General features: G+C 36.5%; 2 protein-coding genes across 2 annotated transcripts in view; one reads left to right on the top strand and one right to left on the bottom strand.

Annotated features, from left to right (window-relative positions):
• The window catches only part of LOC121381839 (nuclear transcription factor Y subunit gamma-like), a 54,427-nt gene that overhangs the window by 14,914 nt on the left and 17,627 nt on the right, over nt 1-21,886 (top strand). The window lies entirely within an intron of this gene.
• LOC121381840 lies at nt 3,532-8,176 on the bottom strand. Its single transcript, XM_041511204.1, has 4 exons — nt 7,526-8,176; nt 6,803-6,874; nt 6,260-6,397; nt 3,532-5,324 (listed from the first exon to the last, which is right to left on the bottom strand). The coding sequence occupies exons 1-4, from the start codon at nt 7,824-7,826 to the stop codon at nt 4,810-4,812; spliced, it is 1,026 nt and encodes a 341-aa protein (XP_041367138.1). The 5' UTR covers nt 7,827-8,176; the 3' UTR covers nt 3,532-4,809.

The following is a 21,886-nucleotide window of genomic DNA, read 5'->3' as shown; positions in this document are numbered from 1 at the left end:
TGATCATTTTAGTATGGAGAAGTTGAGCCAGTCACGGTGCTAAACTGTGATGTCCATCAGACCACTAACCAATTACCCTCTCAGTTATCAAGTTTACGTTTTACTGTACACAGTTTGACTCCAGTTGGAGGATCATAGGATTAATGCAAATCTCAGGTATAAACATTTCTATCAGTTCAAATGAACTGCATGTACATCATATACAGTGTACTTGTATGTAAATTATGTGTGTGATATACAAGTCTTTTTAAAGCTTTAGTGGCAATTAAAATCCTAGATACAAGAATTTAAAACAGGTCAAATGATCTACATGTATGATGTATATTATGTAATCGTATATCAATTATACGTGCAATATATGAGTATTTTTAAAGCATCAGTAGCAATTTAAATCTTAGATACAAACATTTTGTTTGCATGCTGAGTGAATGTGTGAAGTTTTAGCATGTATATATAGAATATTGTCATGCATATCTTGATCATCTTTACCATCACAATAGAAGAAAACCAATATTTTGAGATTGATCAAAGTCATTGACGTGCAGCCATTTCAGCATTTTTAGCATGTATGGGTGGGATGCAGTCCAGTGGTAAAGGTCATGCCTGATGCATGGTAGGCTTAGGATTGATCCCCGTAGCTGGGCCCATTGGGTTATTTCTCGTTCCAGCCAATGCTCCACAATTGGTATAATATCAAAGGCTATGATAATGACATGTGCTATTATGTCTGTGGGATGGTGTATAGGAAAAATCCCTTACTACTAATGGAATTTTTTTAAAGGTTTCCTCTCTAAGACTATATTTCAGTAATCAGTGTGCTCTAGTGGTGTCATTAATCAGAACAAACTTTCAGTTTTTTCCAGCATGTATTGCTACTAATTAGTACAAGTTAATCTGTTTGGTGCTATTGACAACAGTGCATTTATAACTCTTTAACATGGGTCATGCTATTAGTCCAGAGATCTTGCAATTATATATATATAGTTTTTAAAGAAACATGCAGACACCCTTGTTAGAATTTGAATAGAGAAGTATCACAGGATATACATATACAATAAAGGATATCACAGGATATACATATACAATAAAGGATATCACAGGATATACATATACAATAAAGGATATCGCAGGATATACATATACAATAAAGAATATCACAGGATATACTTATACAATAAAGGATATCGCAGGATATACATATACAATAAAGGATATCACAGGATATACTTATACAATAAAGGATATCGCAGGATATACATATACAATAAAGGATATCGCAGGATATACATATACAATAAAGGATATCGCAGAATATACATATACAATAAAGGATATCGCAGGATATACATATACAATAAAGAATATCACAGGATATACTTACACTATAAAGGATATCGCAGGATATACATATACAGTGAAACCTCTCAAAACCAGAATTCCCTCAAAACCGGACATTTTTGACTAATTTTTTTTTTAATCAGTAAAGAACATAACCTCACTAAACCGGACTCCTCTTAAAACCGGACATTTTACTTGGTCCTGAGGGTGTCCGGTTTAGAGGGGTTTCACTGTACTATAAATGTCCAGTTAATCTTTAATGCTGACTTAAAGCTTTTGAACTGTGTGGCAAAGCTCTGTTCATGACACAAGGATCCCCAGAGAGAGAGCAAAGTTTTACAGCATCTGAAGCCAATCCACCATTCCAAGATGGCTGTTAGGTGATTAGTGATTTCCCTAGAAATTTGGCAAGGCATAGTAGAACAAAATTTTGGGGGGCATTTTCAACATTTTCGGGGCATATGTATTTCATTAAAAATAGACAAAAATTAATTGAAATAAACATAAATGTAATTTATGTATATGCTTTAATAAATGAATGGCAGAAGTTATAAAAGGCATATTTTATTAATTAATAATACCTTTTTTTGTGTTTTATAAAGGCAATTTTAGAATTAATTACTGAAAAAGGCTTCTTTAATCTCAGGGCAGCATGGTGCTGATTAAGGCAAGATGGCACTAGACTATTGAGTGATACATGCTAGAACCATGGCTGCTCACACCATGCTTAAATCAAACAGTGGAGCTCAGCAGACCTACCTGTCAGTGTTCGAGATTAACGGTATCCCGATATCCCGGGGATACCAGACTTTAGGTTTGGATACCAGACTTCAAGAACCCAGTATCCCACCAGGATACTATATAATACTAAATTCTCAGGTGGGATACCAGATTTTTAAATGTTAGTATCCAACTGGGATACTGGCCAAAAAATTTAATCTTGAACACTGCCTGTATATAACTTTATGCAATCGTCAACACGACCTACCACTGACATGTGCTCAAACTGTTTGTTTGGTGAACTCAGGTATGCATGGATGTTTTAAATAAAAGTATGTTGTTGTGTTATCATATTTCACTTTATATATACACATTTTTGTAATGTTATGTAGTGCAAATACTACTACTACTACTACTACTACTACTACTACTACTACTACTACTACTACTACTACTACTACTACTACTACTACCACTACTACTACCACTAATAATGATAATGATAATGATGATAATAATGACCAAACAGCAAAAGTATTTAAGCATTTTATTTACTTGTAAAGCATGCCAGTACTATCTGTACAGTCATATTATAGTACACATATCTTTGTCAACATGATAATTTTGTTTGTTTTGTTTAACAACACCACTAGAGCACATTGATTAATTAATCATCACCTATTGGTTATCAAACATTTGGTAGTTCTGACTCGTAGTCAATAGAGGAAACCCGCTACATTTTCTTAATGCAGCAAGGGTTCTTTTATATGCATTTTCCCACAGACAGGAAAGCACATACCATAGCCTTTGACCAGTTGTGGTGAACTTGTTGGAACGAGGAAAACCCCAATCAGTTGAACAGATCCACTAAGGTGGTTCGATCCTGCGATGCAAGAGCCTCAAGCGAGCACTCAACCGACTGAGCTAAATCCCACCCCCTCAACATGATAAAGACACTGGTTGTGACATACTATATAGATCATTGTTGAAAATTACTGACAACATACTCAACATGATAAAGACACTGGTTGTGACATACTATATAGATCATTGTTGAAAATTACTGACAACATGCTTAACATGATAAAGACACTGGTTGTGACATACTATATAGATCATTGTTGAAAATTACTGACAACATACTAAACAATAACAATTAAAAAATTGACTGAAACACCATTTGGTGAACATTAAAAATGTACATTTTTCTTTTAAAACTACATGTATTTTAATTAAGCCTTTATTTTCCTACAAATGTTGGCAAGATCATCATGGGTTGTATCAGTCTTTGCAATGAGGCAATCTTGCTAAAATTACCTGACCATGCAACTGATGACTAACATTTCATTTCAACTTATTTTCGTGCTTGTATCCAATTACGGTTCAAGCATGCTGTTCTGGGCACACACCTCAGCTATCTGGGCTGTCTGTTGTTAGTTGGTTAGTGGTTAGTGAGAGAAGAGGGTGTAGTGGCCTTACACCTACCCATTGAGCCCTTAAGAACTCACTCTTGGTTGGAGGTGGTACCGGGCTGCGAACCCTGTACTTACCAGCTTGTAGTCTGATGGCTTAACCACTGTGCCACCGAGGCCGGTAACAAGCACTTCTATTCTGAGGACCATGATAATCACATAAACTATGGTGATGCCACAGACACATATTTATGATGATACATAACCAAATTAATATATATATATATATATATGTATACAGTCAAACTTCGACAACTCGATTTTGAAGGGGATGACGAAATAGTTCGAGTTTTAGGGAGTTCGAGTTTTCAAAATTAATATATAAGAGTTCAAATTAGCTGGATGCTTTCGTTTAATATTGTAAGAAGTGTGCACTTCACTGCCTACTTCTAAACTCTGAAAACTATGCATCGCCAGTTGAAAGGCGAATTAATATAGAACTGTCACCCGCCCCTTTTGTTGGCATCTTCTGACGCCTGTGATACACTTATTTTGCGTATATTGTAAAAGTAAGTAAATGATACAATGAACGTTGATGTATTTTGTAGATGTCAAAACATGGCGGAACGTAACTAACCAATAAAACACTGAATGCTGAATAACACTCGGTAGATTTCTTCAGAAAATTATTTTAATAATTTTTATCATTTTAAATAAGAGCAATCATTAAAAAGCACTAATGTAAATCAGGAACTAACATTTATTAAAAAAAAAGCGCTAACAATTATTACAAGTGCTCTTTGAAGTTAACTAGACTGTATTTGTAATTGTGTATGACGACATGTACGAACACCGACACCCAAACACAGGATCAGTGCGTTCTGCGTAGCCGATGATCAATTATTCTGTAATTATTACCTTAATCCTCGACAGCCCAGACAGCCCAAGTAGGCGCGCTTTGTCTGATTGACTTGATTGACAAGTTAGTCGTCTTTAAAATACTACCAGCAACGACAATTTGATCAATCCACATGCATCAAGTTTTTGAGGTGCATAAACAATTAAATCTTTATGGCGGGACTAAAGAATTATGTTGAGAGATCGAGGTTTTCGAGTGTATGAAGTTTGAGTTTTCGAAGGTCGTTTTTACTAGTTTGTATAGCAATTCGGCAGGGGCCGTCGCTTCAAGTCGAGAGATCGAAATTTTTGAAATATCGAAGGTGGAGTTATTAAAGTTTGACTGTATATATATAATATATATATACAGTCAAACTTTAATAATTTAAACTCATAATATATTATATTATGAGTTTAAATTATTACAAAAGCTGAAGATTATTCAGTTTTCTACATCTTCCATGAGCACATTCTCTTTTGGAGGCAGTAGAACATCTGTAGCAGGTGCAATATTTAACTGGTTTTCAAGGAGACGGATTTCTAAGTTTGTCTTATACAATGTTGCTTGTTGCTGCTGTACCTGAATCTTTTGGCTTTGTAACTGTAGTTTTAATATTTCAAATTGAACTTCTTCTCTGTCTGCTTTTGTTTTTACTTCTTCTTCTTGTGCTCTTTGTTTCTTGTTCAGTATTTCACATTCCATTCGAACCTTCTTTATTTCCAGTTCTATTAAATCATCATAAGATGCTTTCCTTTCCAAAGAGGATCTCACGTTAGCAGTAGGATACCCTTTCCTCTTCAGATGACACAATCCTTCAGGTTCACCGATGGTCTGGTATGAGCCAGTTGTACTAGCTGCTGTGTTGTAGACACCATCTGTGCTGTCATCTGGTTCTTTAGTCTGTGTCGGTTGTGGACTTAAAATTGCAGCGACATTTGTAACCTTATGTGTGTTTCCTGCCAACAATATGCAAATAAAATACATATATTACTTTGATATATATATTGTTCCAGTGATCCATATAAAAAGATTTCCCTTCTATCAATTTCTGTTCCCTTTCCCCAGCACTCCATCCCCTTGTCATTACCCATGTCTCCAATTTCGCATTCACTCTTTGTGTCACCCTTGTTTTCCTTCCCTATATGACTCTTCCTTTCACGTTGTAATCAACCACTTCCCTTTTCTTATCTCTCGGTTTGTTCTTCCCAGCCAGTGCACTACAACTGGTATATCAAAGGTCGTGGTAGGTGCTATCCTGTCTGTGGGATGGTGCACATAAAAAGATTCCTTGCTACAAATGGAAAAATGTAACAGGTTTCCTCTCTAAGACTATATGTCAAAATTAACACGTTTGCCATCCAATAGCTGATGGTTAATAAATTTGCTCTAGTGGTGTTGTTAAACAAAACAAACAAACTATATAACTCTCAGTTTGTATGTGCATGTGCATGTGCCTGTTTATAGTGAAATTTGCTAAGTTTGCTTTCATAAATTAGTGTTAATATATATTTATTTTATAATGTTTAACTAAACATTACCTCAGGCCTTCTAGAATTTTTATAAAATCCACTAGCCATGGGATCAGTGATTTAAAATTTTTACTATCCACATTTAAAATTTCACTAGCCCTACTTTACTTTAAGTTAATACAATTTTATTAAATGATAGTAATAATCAGATATGTCACCTAAATAGGGATATAGAGCTTAAAAAAACATTGGGTGTGAGGGAAGGATATTCATATTTGCAAAATAGACGTAACTGCAACATTTGACACATTTTTTTTTACTAGCCGTCGGGCATGGCAATAATAGTTATTTACTAGCCTAACATTGAATATCACTAGCCATGGGAGTGGGGCTAGCTACCATAATCTAGAAGCCTTGATTACCTTCTTCTGGCCTTGAGGACAATTCAGAAGACACTTCTCTATTCCGGCTCTTAACACTTGTATTATTGTTGGCTTCACGTGACACAGTTTTCAACTTTATTTGACTTCTATCAAGACCTGTCTCTTGAGTGCTGTTAACTGAACATTATAAACATAAAGAGGCATGAATATTTCATTAACATAAGGAATTCATTTTCAAATTTTGTTTTGCAACAAATCAAGGAACTTAATATTAATAAGAATGGTTACCCCAGTTTGGTTACCCCAGTTTTATTAATGGGTTTATTTTATTTTCCCACAATTTAATGGTTAATATATATTATATGTATGTATCGCACATTTGCCTGAAATGAAATATTGAATAATTCTTTATGTAAATGTAGGGATCTGGGCCCTATTCCACAAAGCGATCTTAGCCCTAAGATCAACTTAAGTGCATAGAGTAGCTATGCACTTACGGTAATGTTAGGGCTAAGATCGCTTCGTGGAATGGGGTAACATTTTGAGTTGTATTTTGTTAAGAATTGTGAGATATATTTTGACCTTGGTCAGCATAATCCGTTTCAACAACCGGCTCATCTCTTTTGCTTTCTTCTGGTACAGATTCACCTCTACCTGTGGAATAAAAAAGAACAATAAAATAGAAATAGATAATTAATTTTCAGTTCATATATATCTTTGAAATTTACCGGAATGTTACATGTATGTACATTTGTTATTTAAAATTAAATATCACACGCACACAAGCACACACACGGGCACGCACATGCATGTGCACACACACACCAACCTCTGCTATTTCTCACAGTAATCGGCAACCCCGTGGAGATTGCTGTGGAGTTTTTAATTATCCATGACATCGTTTTGTCTTGACTAAATTCAGGGTGTTTATCAATGATATGTTTGTTTGCTGTGGGCATTTTCTTAATTGCTGGGGACGCATGCATGCATGCACACACAAATGCACTCACACATGCACCAACCAGCTAATCACCACACCACCCACCATCTCCTTCCTCCTGTAATCTGAGCACAGTTAATAATGTAAACTTATCAAGCAGTTTTATTTTAAGTATTATTTAAGTATAATACGTGTAATCAATAGTCATGCTCCATGATGACATGGTTTATATATATGGTAGTCTGTGAGGTAGTATGTGGAAAGTGAACAGTGATATACAGTTTTTCCCATTTTACCATGCAGTGTGTGTAAACTTTTAAATCATTCATTGACAGTTTTAACAAAATACAAAGAAAGGAACCCACCATTTATTTCAGTGGAATGGTTTGAATCCTCTTCCAAAATATCCAATATGTCATCGACATACCAAGGCTGATCTGGTGGGGGGCAGCCTCCTCCTGTCTTTGATCTTTTCCTAGAACTGCCAAACTGAATGGCCCGTCTCTTTAATTCCAGCCACTTCTTTTTGCAGTTGTCAATTGTCCGGTGAACGCAGCTGGTTGCGTTTACTGCCTCTGTGATTTTATTCCAAACAGTCGCTTTTCTATCATTCATAACAGTTGTACTGTGTTTTGATAGAAGTAGTGTCTTGTTCTCCACAAACATGCTAACTATTGTGCGTAACTGACTTTCACTGAAGTTACTTTTCCTGGTTTTTTTTAACTGAATCTATCATTACATTCAATTAAAGCAGTAGATAAAGCAGATGTTTACATCAGATGTATACAGGGAAATAGCTGAAATCCTGGGGTTACCTGTCACAGCTAATTTAATATAGTCTGGCTCTCACCATTCGGGTGAGTTGTAACCATTGAGCGGTGCACACAACTGTTACCACATAGTTTATAACCTTTGAGAAGTGCACACAATTGTTAGGTATCAGTGCATTGCATAGACAGCTTCTTGCTGTCACAGTTTATAACCAATGAAAAGTATGCACAACTGTTACCACACAGTGGCTGTAACAGCTATTCACTGTTACAGTTTATAACGGTGTTCGGTGAACCTGTCCCATATGCATACCATACATAGCTGAGTTGACTCACAGTGTCACCAGTTATAACCTACACACACACACATGTACATACCGTCTAAGATCCAACCAGGCGATACATATACATGTGTATGTACTGTCTGTACTTATGTCAAATGCTTATTTATAGCTCAGCCATCATTGTTCGAGGGGCCTGGTTTTATAGAGCAGTTATAATGTCACTTACGACATCATCGTTAGCCATGGTATCACACAGTGTTTGCTGTAAATGAAGCAGTTTCCACTAACCGACAGCATAATGATGGTTCTATTTTATAACAGCTCCCCTCCAGCTATACAGGCTATAGGGCCCAGTTTAATAGAGTGGTTAAATAATGCCTCTTACAACATCGTTGCCATGGTATTATACTGTGACAACATAAATTGCAGTGTTTGCTGCTAATGAAGTGGTTAGATTATAGCAAACCGACAGCACAGTGGCAGTCGTACTTTATACTTTATAACACCTCGCCATCAGTCATTACTGCTGTTTGTTGTCAAATGCCGAGTTGCACAGATGTACACAGTGTGTGGTGTTACAACATGGTTGTATGTAGCATATTATCATGCATATATTGATCATCTTTGTTGTCCCATTTCAAGAGATCACATACCCCATATATGTGAGGCACTGAGTGGGATGGGGGAAAATCACCTCAGGTGCATTGGCGTATCCAGATGGGCAGGGAAGGCATGGCCCCCCTCAATCATACCTTTTTTTCCATCTTGTACTTTGGGCTGTCTTACAATCTTAACAATAGGCTGGTATGTAGCCTAATGGTAAAGTGCTCACCTGAGGCACAGTCAGTCCTGGATCGATCCCCATCAGTGGGCCCATTGGTCTGTTTCTTCTTCCAGCCAGTGCACCATGACTGGATATCAAAGGCCATGGTATGTGCTGTTCTGTAACTGTCATTGGGACGGTGCCTATAAAAGACCCCTTGCTATACTAATGAAAAAATGTAGCAGGTTTCCTCTCTAAGGCTACATGTCAAAATTACTAAATGTTTGACATCAAATAGCTGATGATTAATAAATCAATGTGCTCTAGTGATGTCGTTAAACAAAACAAACTTTTAACTTTTCTTACAACCTGAACAGAATTTTCTAAGGTGTGGTTCTGTTTGAGTGCATGCACCCATCCCAGTATAAAATCCTGACTATGCCATTGCTCAGGCGACAGAGGAAACAAAACGGAAGCTGTATTGGGTGTGCAGGGAAATCTCCTGTTACCTGTTGCAGCCAAATATAGTCTGGGTTTCACCATTCCAGTTGTGACATTGGGCAATTTTAATATCTTGACACAAAATGAGGAGTTGTCGTAACTTTGATAGGTGTTCACAACTGTAACCATGAAGGGGTGGAATTCGAAACGATGTGAAAAACTCACAGAAAGGCGTTCTAGCTCAGACAACACCTGTGTCTTTTTGTATACTTTGTTATTTTTTAAATTAACCAAAAAAATCTAGTTTCCTTCCTGTTAGTGTTAAAAACTTCGCCCTCTCAAAAGTTTGAAATAATGGTGACTTTACCCTATAATTTTGACCTCATATGAGGCCTGATGTTATTTTGCAATGATACTCCCAGTGTGCTATTTTGGCATTGGCGATTTCACGAACAGTACAATGATACAAATATTACAATTTTCCCCAATTTTTTTAGCATGACATACAAGTAGGCCTATGCATTTAATATAATGGGTTTTTACTTTGACTGTGAACATGTAACATGCAAACCTATTTAAATTAGAATTAGATTTTTAAAACTCTTATAATTACTAGAACTAAAACATAGTGTTTGGACATTTTTCAACAGTTTAAAGCCTATAATCAACAATATATCAATTGTACATTTTTATGTCATTAATTTTTTTTTTTTTTTTTTAAATTTATTGAAACATTTATATGATGAACAATAGGGCTTCAAACGGCCTGTGGCCAGGTCGCCAAATGCAACCAATGTCCCGTTTGGGCGACTTAAATATTAAAAAAATAATGGCATTATGTGGGTGATCTTCTTTAGAGGTATAACATACATGTATAGCCACTATTAATATTTGTGTTCCACATTAAAATCATGCTTGTGGTTCTCTTACCATAATTTGCCAACATCTATTATTATTTTTTGGGCCACCATATTTTTTGGTGAGTTTCGAGCCCTGGAACCAGCTGTTCTAACTCAGTGTAGTATCATAATGTGATACTGTATCTACTGTGTCGTCATATTACAGCTTTTAATACACATACATGTAGATCCTGTAAAAACTGTTCCTTCATTTGTGTGGTAATACGATTGTTGTAATCTTGACCTTTACATTAACATCTGCTCATTACCATGATATTTAACAGAGCTGTGAAATCACAGGGTAAAGGTGGTACTAGAAATAAATACATTTATCTCCTAGATACACTTGCATAATTGTCTTGGTAGTATTATCTTGTATTAAACACATACATTAAATATGTTAATTGCCTGAAGTATCTGGTTTTTGGTTTCATTAGTGAGCAAAGGTTTCTAGATGGATGGACATATTGCTACAGGAAAGTTACTGTGTGTGCATTAATTTTCATTCTGTGTGGGACATAGCCAGACATGGCTCACCCATTGAGTAGTCAGTCTAGAATTGATCCCAGTCATTGGGCTGTTTCTCTTTCAAGCAAGTGCACCACAACTGGTATATCAAATGCCAGAGGCTGTGGTATGTAGTATCCTGTCTGTCGGATGGTGCATATAAAAGATCCCTTGTTACTAAAGGAAAAATGTAGCGCTTTTTCTCTCTGAGACTTATAATATGTCAAAATTATTGAATGTTTCACATCCAGTACTGCAATAGCTGATGATGAATAAATCAATGTGCTCTAGTGGTGTCGTTAAACAAAACAAACTTTAACTTTTACATTTATATGTCAAAATTACCAAATGTCGTTAAACAAAATAAACTTAAATTTAACTTTAAATTTCATTCTGGGCGGGATTTAGCTCAGTCGTTTGAGTACTCGCTTGAGGTTCTTGCATCGCAGGATCAAACCACCTCAGTTGATCCATTCAGCTGACTGGATTTTTTCTCATTCCAGCCAGTGCACCACAACTGGACAAAAAAAGAAAGAAAGAAATGTTTTATTTAACGACGCACTCAACACTTTTTATTTACGGTTACATGGCGTCAGACATATGGTTAACGACCACACAGATTTTGAGAGGAAACCCGCTGTCGCCACTTCGTGGGCTACTCTTTCCGATTAGCAGCGAGGGATCTTTTATTTGCGCTTCCCACAGGTAGGATAGCACAAACCATGGCCTTTGTTGAACCAGTTATGGATCACTGGTCGGTGCAAGTGGTTTACACCTACCCATTGAACCTTACGGAGCACTCACTCAGGGTTTGGAGTCTGTATCTGGATTGAAAATCCCATGCCTCGACTTGGATCCGAACCCAGTACCTACCAGCCTGTAGACCGATAGTCTAACCATGACGCCACCGAGGCCGGTCACAACTGGACAAAGGCCGTGGTGTGTGCTTTCCTATCTGTGGAAAAGTGCATATAAAAGATCCCTTGCTGCATTAGGAAAAATGCAGCAGATTTCCTCTGATGACTACGAGTCATAATTACCAAATGTTTGACATCCAATAGCTGATGATTAATTAATCAATGTGCTTTAGTGGTGTCATTATACAAAACAAACCAAAACAATTAATTTTCATTCCATGTCCCATTCCACACAGTACTCTTCCAACTACAAGGCAGCCTACATCATAGTGGGTGGCTAAATGTTCAGACTAAATGTCTGTTTCCATGTAAACCTTTTGGTTTTTTAAACTCATTTCCTTAATTAATGAAGACAATTATTAGCACATCAAATACACAGTATCTTTAGTTGTCTTTTTGTCAGTTGTCAGTTGCTGAATCCATGTTTAACTCTATCTTGAATGATAATATGTGCTGATTCCAGGTTTAAGTCAAATCGTGAATGATGCTGTAAGCTGAAATAATTTTTATAACTATAACTACAGTGAAACCCATCAAAAACCTGGAATTCCCTCAAAACCTGATATTTTTCATGGTCTCTTTTCAAATATCGATAGATCAATAACTGAACCTCTCTAAATCCCATACCCTATAAAACTGGACACTTTACTTAGTCCTGTGAGTGTCCAGTTTAGAGGGTTTCACTGTATTACTAATACTGATACAGTAATCAGAACCAGTGTTTAACTAATCTTTATCGGCGGTGTATGTATGCCAAATCTTTTTAGCTGGGGCGGGATTTAGCTCAGTAGGTTGAGTACTCGCTTGAGGTGCTTGCGTCGCAGGATCAAAACACCTCGCTGGATTCATTCATCTGATTGAGTATTTTCTCCTTACAACCAGTGCACCACAACTGGTCAAAGGCTGTGGTATATGCTTTCCTGTCTGTGGGAAAGTGAATATAAAAGATCCCTTGTTGCATTAGGAAAAATGTAGTAGGTTTTCTCGGATGTCCGAATTACCAAATGTTTGACATCCAATAGCCGATGATTAATTAATCAGTGTGCTCTAGTGGTGTCGTCAAACAAAACAAACTTGAACTGTGTTTAGCTCTAAGCTTAGTTGATGCTTATGCCATGTTTAATTTTCAGAGACTGAGTATCTCTTAACGCCATCTTTACACTGATTGTTTTTAGATCGTGGCCATTTCACGCCATCAACACGTAGCACTGATTCCATACAAAACTTTCATTGACAACTTGTTTTCCTTCATCCCTGTTATTTTGTTACTATTATCAGCCACTTTTGAAGTGTTTGTCCACTGGGCTTCCCCATGCAGTTTTCATGTAGATAGGCTTCAGCGAAAGGGCTTTGCAATTTGGGTCAAATTTACTTTTGACACTTGAAGAATGCCATGTCGTAAGACTTGACAAAACCCGTACAATGGGACATTGTGCTACGAGAGGAATCAGACATCATTGTGCTGTGGCCACGCATTGTTACGCTTACAGCATTTCTCTTCACAACTGAGGACATGTGTGGTATCTTGCTGGACTTAGCGTATCCGTTTGATTCTATTTCATCTCTCTGTGCGGATGGCTCGGAGATTCGTATAGTTGCATGTAGGTGTCACATTCGGAATACGACAATGACCATGGGGAATTCAGATTACAGTCTTTTTTTCTTTTCCTTTTTTTGTTTCTTTGTTTTTTTTTGTTTCTTTGAACCTGTTTTTGTGTGGAATATTTATGTACTCGGTGGCACAACTCGAAAATATGGTGAGTTTATTTGGGGATACTTATTACAGATGTAGTCTACATGTATGGTACCCAGTATAAATTGAATCTTAAATTGTGTAGAAAGTTATAGTTTTGTTTAATGACACCACTAGAGCACATTAATTTATATTAATCATTGGCTGTTGGGTGTCAAACATTTGGTAATTTTGACATATAGTCTTAGAGAGAAAACCCGTTACATTTTTCCATGTGTATGTATTATTCCAGAAACAGGATAGCACATACAACAGCCTTTAATATACCAGTCATGCTGCACTGGCTGGAATGAGAAATAACCTAGTGGGTCACTGATGTAGCTGACATGGAGGTCACAACAGCTCATGAAATTTGCCAGTTGCCTGCTTATTTTAACAAGCCTGGATTCATGAATAGATAGATCTTGAATGAAAGATTAGTTTACATTAAAACCGTTTACACATTTTAAATCCCACATACACTTGAATTTGCCTGTAACCCCGAAAATTCCTTTGCTCCAGTGTACAATACTGTGGAGATGACATTGCGTATCATTACACTACAGTGTGAACCTCATTTAACATGCATGTATTTATGTATGTACACACATGCTATCAATTACAATAACCACCTTCGAGTTGATATCTCTTGTATCAACCTGGCAGTGTATATAACTTAGCATACTTGGTGTGAGTAATGTGTCACATCCTGCATTCCTCACAGTCTGTCTTACAGCACTCGGTACCTGATGTGTCACTTCATCTTAGTGATGTCACATTCTCTCACTCACAGAGTATATCTATGTATACTTGCATATTCTATATATAGATACATATATTGAGGCATGTACATGATTGCTGCTTTTCCACCAATATTAATACAGATGCATTCTTATAATTATTATGTATTTTGTATGATATCATAATTTATGTTAAACTAGTGTGTAACACAAATGGACTTTTTATCATGTACATGTATGTATTTTTAACTTCCTATATTCTTATTATTTTTTTTTTTTTATCTACATGTAAATCTATGGAAACTGTTATGAATTACTGTTACAAGTAATACATGGATGTGTATAACTGTACAATAGAGTTCAAGAGTTCAATGGGTGTATTTTGACAGAGGTGTGATTACACAACCACTGCAAACACAGATAACACATCCGTTTATATCACTTTACACCCATCAGTCTGTATAATGCTAGGACCTGACTATCAACTGTCACAATGAAGATGGCCAACTTTATGGTTGCATTGTAATGTTTCCAACTCCTGACTTATGATGGGTGTGCTCAGATTAGCAACTAACCGGTTGTAGGAGTTGTATACGAGTTGTATACAAGTTGTATCCAATGAACATCGAGTTGTCAGAACATTCAGACTAGCAACTGGACAGTCGTAGAAGTCGAGAGATTGATAAGTTGGCCAACTCTTTCGAGACAGTTGGTAGTCTGAGCCTAGCATAATGTAACAAAACATGTAAAGGGTGGTGATGGTATCAGACCTGTCAACCCTCCCGGATTCCGCGGGAGTCTCCCAGTGTTTGATCAAATCTCCTATCACCTGTGCGGGAGACAGTTTCTCCTGTTAAATGACATTTTTGCCTTTTTTTCTCATTCGGAAAATGTCGACTACTTTCGGTTTCTGAGAATGTAACAGGCCGAATTGTCCCGACTGTTTAACCTTTGCCGAAGTGAGAATTGTGGGATAGCCTATTTATATTGTTAAAAAAGCACATGGAGTTTATAAAATGACGTGTTATTATAATGTTTGTTGTCATCGTAATGGCTACGAAGCGTGTTGCCGCTAATTCAACAGGCTGTGTATTGACATTCAGTGTTGCCATATAAAAAAAAAAAACTATCCAATTTAGTTCTAATAACACCTCTGAATTGTAAAATGTCTTCCCACTGGATTACATAATGCAACTATGACGAATCTGGACTGCCAGACTCGAGTTGACAGCGATACACACGATGCATGTTAAAATCACATGTCACAGCAAGACAATGAAAAGACCAATTAGCTGTATAAACATACTTGTGTCAGTTAATTTTGTATGTTTGTGCAGTAAAATGTTGGTTATAAGGGTACACTTCAAGAAATTATTTTTGTACAATTAAAACATGTTGTGTTTGACATTGACATAAAGTTACTCACGGAAATGGGTATAATTCCAGTATATTTCACACGATGTCCGTAATGAGGTTTTACTTATGATTAATGAAAATACAATGTTTATTGCATCATTATAATGATTTTAAATAAGTACCACTCCACCGTTCCTCATTATAGTAAAAACTGAATATTAATTTACAAGATTTATATAAATTTGTCTTTGGTACACTAACCACAAATGATAATGTAACGCAACCTGTAAGGCTGTAAGTGTAATTCCGTAAATGTACTAATTAGATTTTTTATTTCTTGTTCATATTCTTAACATTTTTGGATAAAATATTTTTTTTTTTTAAATATGTATTAAATCATAATAATATTTAAACTTAAAAAAATAAAATATATATATATTTTTTTTTAATGCCAAAATCTAAGGTTAAGAAGTATATATGACATTATAAAGTATTCATATAACTTATTGTAATAATGTTTTTTTTTAAATCTTGCGATTTTGGGTTAAATTGTGTGAATTTAAAACATCTCCTGCTTTTTGAACACACACCTCCTGCTTTCTCTTGACTAAAGATTGACAGGTCTGGATGGTATATGCTCTCACATGCCCATGTCCACTGGTGGTTCAGGCATATACACCTCTGGTCCAACCACTGGATTGGCCAGGGACTTGATCTGAGGTGGGATATCTGTAAAACAATACAGTGGAATTAAATATAATAATAAAATTAGAAGCAATTTTCCTTTTTGGTTGTCCATTTTGGAACCTCAGATTCCTTGCAAAATGGTCTTTATGGTTGGTACCTGAAATTTGTGGTTGGTTTGGTTCCTGAAAATAATGTCTACAGTATATATGTGTATGTGCAAAACCTGACTTGCTTATTGTGTGTGTTCACTGTAGACATTCAGTGTGGTCAATATGCACCTCTCCACATGTAACTATAGTGTTTATTGTATGTGTTCGTTGCAGTCAATGTCACTAATATGCACCTCTCCCCATATAACTGTTGTGTTTATTGTATGTGTTCACTGAAGTCAAGTGTCACCAATATGCACCTCTCCCCATATAACTGTTGTGTTTATTGTATGTGTTCACTGAAGTCAATGTCACCAATATGCACCTCTCCCCATATAACTGTTGTGTTTATTGTATGTGTTCACTGAAGTCAGTGTCACCAATATGCACCTCTCCCCATATAACTGTTGTGTTTATTGTATGTGTTCACTGAAGTCAGTGTCACCAATATGCACCTCTCCCCATATAACTGTTGTGTTTATTGTATGTGTTCACTGAAGTCAGTGTCACCAATATGCACCTCTCCCCATATAACTGTTGTGTTTATTGTATGTGTTCACTGAAGTCAGTGTCACCAATATGCACCTCTCCCCATATAACTGTTGTGTTTATTGTATGTGTTCACTGAAGTCAGTGTCACCAATATGTACCCTCCCCATATAACTGTTGTGTTTATTGTATGTGTTCACTGAAGTCAGTGTCACCAATATGCACCTCTCCCCATATAACTGTTGTGTTTATTGTATGTGTTCACTGAAGTCAATGTCACCAATATGCACCTCTCCCCATATAACTGTGTGTTTATTGTATGTGTTCACTGAAGTCAATGTCACCAATATGCACCTCTCCCCATATAACTGTTGTGTTTATTGTATGTGTTCACTGAAGTCAGTGTCACCAATATGCACCTCTCCCCATATAACTGTTGTGTTTATTGTATGTGTTCACTGAAGTCAATGTCACCAATATGCACCTCTCCCCATATAACTGTTGTGTTTATTGTATGTGTTCACTGAAGTCAATGTCACCAATATGCACCTCTCCCCATATAACTGTTGTGTTTATTGTATGTGTTCGTTGCAGTCAATGTCACCAATATGTACCCTCCCCATATAACTGTTGTGTTTATTGTATGTGTTCACTGAAGTCAGTGTCACCAATATGTACCCTCCCCATATAACTGTTGTGTTTATTGTATGTGTTCACTGAAGTCAGTGTCACCAATATGCACCTCTCCCCATATAACTGTTGTGTTTATTGTATGTGTTCACTGAAGTCAATGTCACCAATATGTACCCTCCCCATATAACTGTTGTGTTTATTGTATGTGTTCACTGAAGTCAGTGTCACCAATATGCACCTCTCCCCATATAACTGTTGTGTTTATTGTATGTGTTCACTGAAGTCAGTGTCACCAATATGTACCCTCCCCATATAACTATTGTGTTTATTGTATGTGTTCACTGAAGTCAATGTCACCAATATGCACCCTCCCCATATAACTGTTGTGTTTATTGTATGTGTTCACTGAAGTCAGTGTCACCAATATGCACCTCTCCCCATATAACTGTTGTGTTTATTGTATGTGTTCACTGAAGTCAGTGTCACTAATATGCACCTCTCCCCATATAACTGTTGTGTTTATTGTATGTGTTCACTGAAGTCAGTGTCACCAATATGTACCCTCCCCATATAACTGTTGTGTTTATTGTATGTGTTCACTGAAGTCAGTGTCACCAATATGCACCTCTCCCCATATAACTGTTGTGTTTATTGTATGTGTTCACTGAAGTCATTGTCACCAATATGCACCTCTCCCCATATAACTGTTGTGTTTATTGTATGTGTTCACTGAAGTCAGTGTCACCAATATGCACCTCTCCCCATATAACTGTTGTGTTTATTGTATGGTTCACTGAAGTCAATGTCACCAATATGTACCCTCCCCATATAACTGTTGTGTTTATTGTATGTGTTCACTGAAGTCAATGTCACCAATATGCACCCTCCACATTCATGTAGGTAATCATTATCTGACCTTATTCTGTCAAACAAGCTGCAGGATACAACACTACATGCACAGCTGTCCACAGTTTCACCTAACAATATGAATATGTTATCATGCATACAAAATTGAAATCACATCAACACCTTTGGCAGTCATTGTTTCAGTTGGATACACTGTGGTTTTACATAAATATATATAAATAATATTTTCATATACTTACCATTTGTGACACCCAATAGCCGATTTGTATTTTTGTGCTGGGGTGTCGTTAAACATTCATTCATTCATTCATTTTGTTTCAATTGGAATTTTTACTGGTCAATATTGCAGCCCTCGAAATTCAAATCAATTGATTAGTAATTGTAATTCAGAGATGAAAATTCTCTGGGTTTTCCATGCTTCGTTATTGTAGCACTACATATTTCCAAACCATGTTTCTGAGAGCTTGTTTTTTTAAAATTAAAATATCACCAAGGCTAGAAACGGCCTGTGGCCAGGTCGCCAAATACGACCAATGTCCCGTTTGGGCGACTTATATAAATATTAAAAAATAATGATGCTAGTCACCCAAATAATATTATTTGGGTGATCTTCTTTAGAGCTATAACATATGAGCCACTATTAATATTTGTAATGCATATATTTATTCCACATTAAAATCTGGCTCATGGCTCGTGGTTCATGGTTCGCTTATCTTAATTTGCCAACATCAATTATTATTTTTTGGGCCACCATACTTTTTGGTGTTTCGAGCCCTGTTTCATAGGCTGTCCCTACTTTTCAAGACGTCATGGAATACGCCTGTCTTGCATGGCTAGGGATGGGAGAATATACTGTCTGTAGGATGCAGCACATAAAAGATCCCTTGCTGCTAATCGAAAAGAGTAGCCTATGAAGTGGCGACAGCGGGTTTCCTCTATCAATATCTGTGTGGTCCTTAACCTTATGTCTGACGCGATATAACTGTAAAATAAAATGTGTCGAGTGCATTGTTAAATAAAACATTTCCTTCGTCCTTCTATATGTCCAATGCCATATATCACCATAAAATAACATGTGTTAAGTCCATTGTTACTGTTTTTCCAGTTTTATCCAGTGGCCAATTATTTGTCTATCAAAGACAGTGGTGTGTGCTTGTTTTATCGGTGGGGGGAGTGCATATAAAAGAATCCTTGCTGTTTTGTCAGTATAGGAATGGCCTATAAGGTGGCAGTTGATGTCCTCTCTGGGGGTTTTCACCAAGTGTCAAAATAACTATATGTTAGACACCTGGAAAGACCTATTTTTAAAAATATGGTGAGGTGTGGTTAAACAAACATTCCTTTCCTTTTGGCCTGTTATTAATACAATGACTCACTGAAACACATACTGAATAAATGTATCCTTTCAAAGTATTTATGCAAATATATCAGATGTAGATTATGGTCTGATATTGTCAATCTCCAGTATGGAAAAATTCACCTGAGGCTGTAGTTACAGTACGATTGTATTACCTGGTTTTACGTTTCTCCGCTCGTGTTACCTGGTTTTTACCTGGTTTTACGTTTCTCTGCTTGTGACACTTGGAGAAGGCTAACATCACTTTCACATTTAAAATGTCAATATATGGTTTGTCACATAAAAGAAGATCAGGCACATTGTCATGTGGTGAACAAAGTCGAACAAAGTCGAACAAAGTACAACAAAGTAGGTGAGCTGGGTGTTAGAACTCTATGTACTACACTGATCAATAGGCTGTTGTGGGATTTTATAAAGGACCCCCCAGTCAGGGGCTGATCATGATACTCTATAAATCTTACTTGTTCAATATTTCTGTTTGTTCTCGCAACAGAATATCCATTTTTCGATTGATCTGTTCATCCATCATAATGCTATTATTTTGTCAGTCAGCTTGTTGTTATAAACGCCTTTTGATAAAATTAATGCGCCAGTTTGTTTTTTAGTATATTGCAGTACACCTGTACAGTTTCATGTGTTAATTGTAATGTGGAAAATTGCATTGTATTCTGTGAACAAATTCTTGATGAGGTTTACTTAGTCATTGATTCTTTATGGTAAGTAATGCATGCTGAAATTAAGATGAGCTGCTAATTATAACTAATACTGCAACTAAATGTGACTGTAAAAGGAAATCTTAGGTTTTTGATGTCATTTCTTTGGCTCTGTCAGTCATTTTTGCTGTATAGGGTTAATTGGTTAAAAAAAAAAAAAAAAAAAAAAAAAAAAAGAGTAATATATACTGATGGAAAGAAATAAGGGAATTCACTACTGGAGTAGTTATTTCTGTATAAAATACAGAGATATATTGGGGCACTGCATGTCAGTACTGTGGGGTTGACGTCCATTAACACAGTTAATTTCCTGATACTTGTGGACAAGGATTTTGGTTGTAGTCAACATTTGATGTTACTACTCATGTGTTCCTTTATTTCTTTCCACCAGTATATATATAATACTGGTTAATAAAGTTAACTATATGTAATATACTTAAAAAACTTTTATTACCAAATTTTACTACTTTCATCAGCTTATATACACACATGTATCTCATTTACGGGATAACCCTACTGTGTTTTTGATTTGCCAATGTAGAGTGGTGGTTATATCTGCCACAAATTTAATTGTATTGGTAACATGTGAATGTAGTACTGTTAAAACATTTAAAGCTTTTTCTCTCACGGTTGACCTATTAACATTTACAACAGCTGCTGCAATGAAAGAATTTTAATGACATACAAAACTGATGGATTTAAATACGTTAACACAATATCATGATAATCTGATGACCTAGCTAATTAGTCTCTTATAATTCAATGTAAGGTTCTTGTATTCTTATCCAGCTGTCTGTGACGTGTAGTTAAGTGAACCAACACCTCTTGCCACAAATATACATGTAGAGGAAGGAAGGAAGGAAATGTTTTATTTAACGACGCACTCAACACATTTTATTTACGGTTATATGGCGTCAGACATATGGTTAAGGACCACACATATATTGAGAGAGGAAAGCTGCTGTCACCACTTCATGGGCTACTCTTTTTGATTAGCAGCTAGGGGTCTTTTATATGCACCATCCCACAGACAGGATAGTACATATCAGGGCCTTTGTTAACCAGTTGTAGAGCACTGGCTGGAACGAGAAATAGTCCAATGGGTCCACCGATGGGGATTGATGCTGGACCGACTGCGCATCAAGCGAATGCTTTACCACTGGGCTACGTCCCGCCCCGACACATGTAGAGGAAAGAAGGAAGGAATGTTGTATTTAATGACAAACTCAGCACATGGTTATATGGTGTCAGACACATGGTTATATGGTGTCAGACACATGGTTATATGGTGTCAGACACATGGTTATATGGTGTCAGACACATGGTTATATGGTGTCAGACATATCGTTATATAAGGACCACACAGATAATGAGAAAGGAAACCTGCTGCCACCATAAAACGGCCTACGCTTTGTGATTAGC

This window comes from Gigantopelta aegis, chromosome 9 (genome assembly GCF_016097555.1).
Source record: "Gigantopelta aegis isolate Gae_Host chromosome 9, Gae_host_genome, whole genome shotgun sequence".
In the NCBI taxonomy this organism is placed as follows: Eukaryota; Metazoa; Mollusca; class Gastropoda; order Neomphalida; family Peltospiridae; genus Gigantopelta; species Gigantopelta aegis.
The sequence above is the reverse complement of the archived record's forward strand: the minus strand, read 5'-3'. Positions and strand labels throughout refer to the sequence as shown.

Coding starts and splice junctions, on each gene's coding strand:
- LOC121381840 (XM_041511204.1), bottom strand. CDS start 7,826: ATGTTTGTGGAGAACAAGACACTACTTCTATCAAAACACAGTACAACT. Junction 6,875..7,525: donor CCATTCCACTGAAATAAATG/GTGGGTTCCTTT, acceptor TTTATTCCACAG/GTAGAGGTGAATCTGTACCA. Junction 6,398..6,802: donor AACGGATTATGCTGACCAAG/GTCAAAATATAT, acceptor TATAATGTTCAG/TTAACAGCACTCAAGAGACA.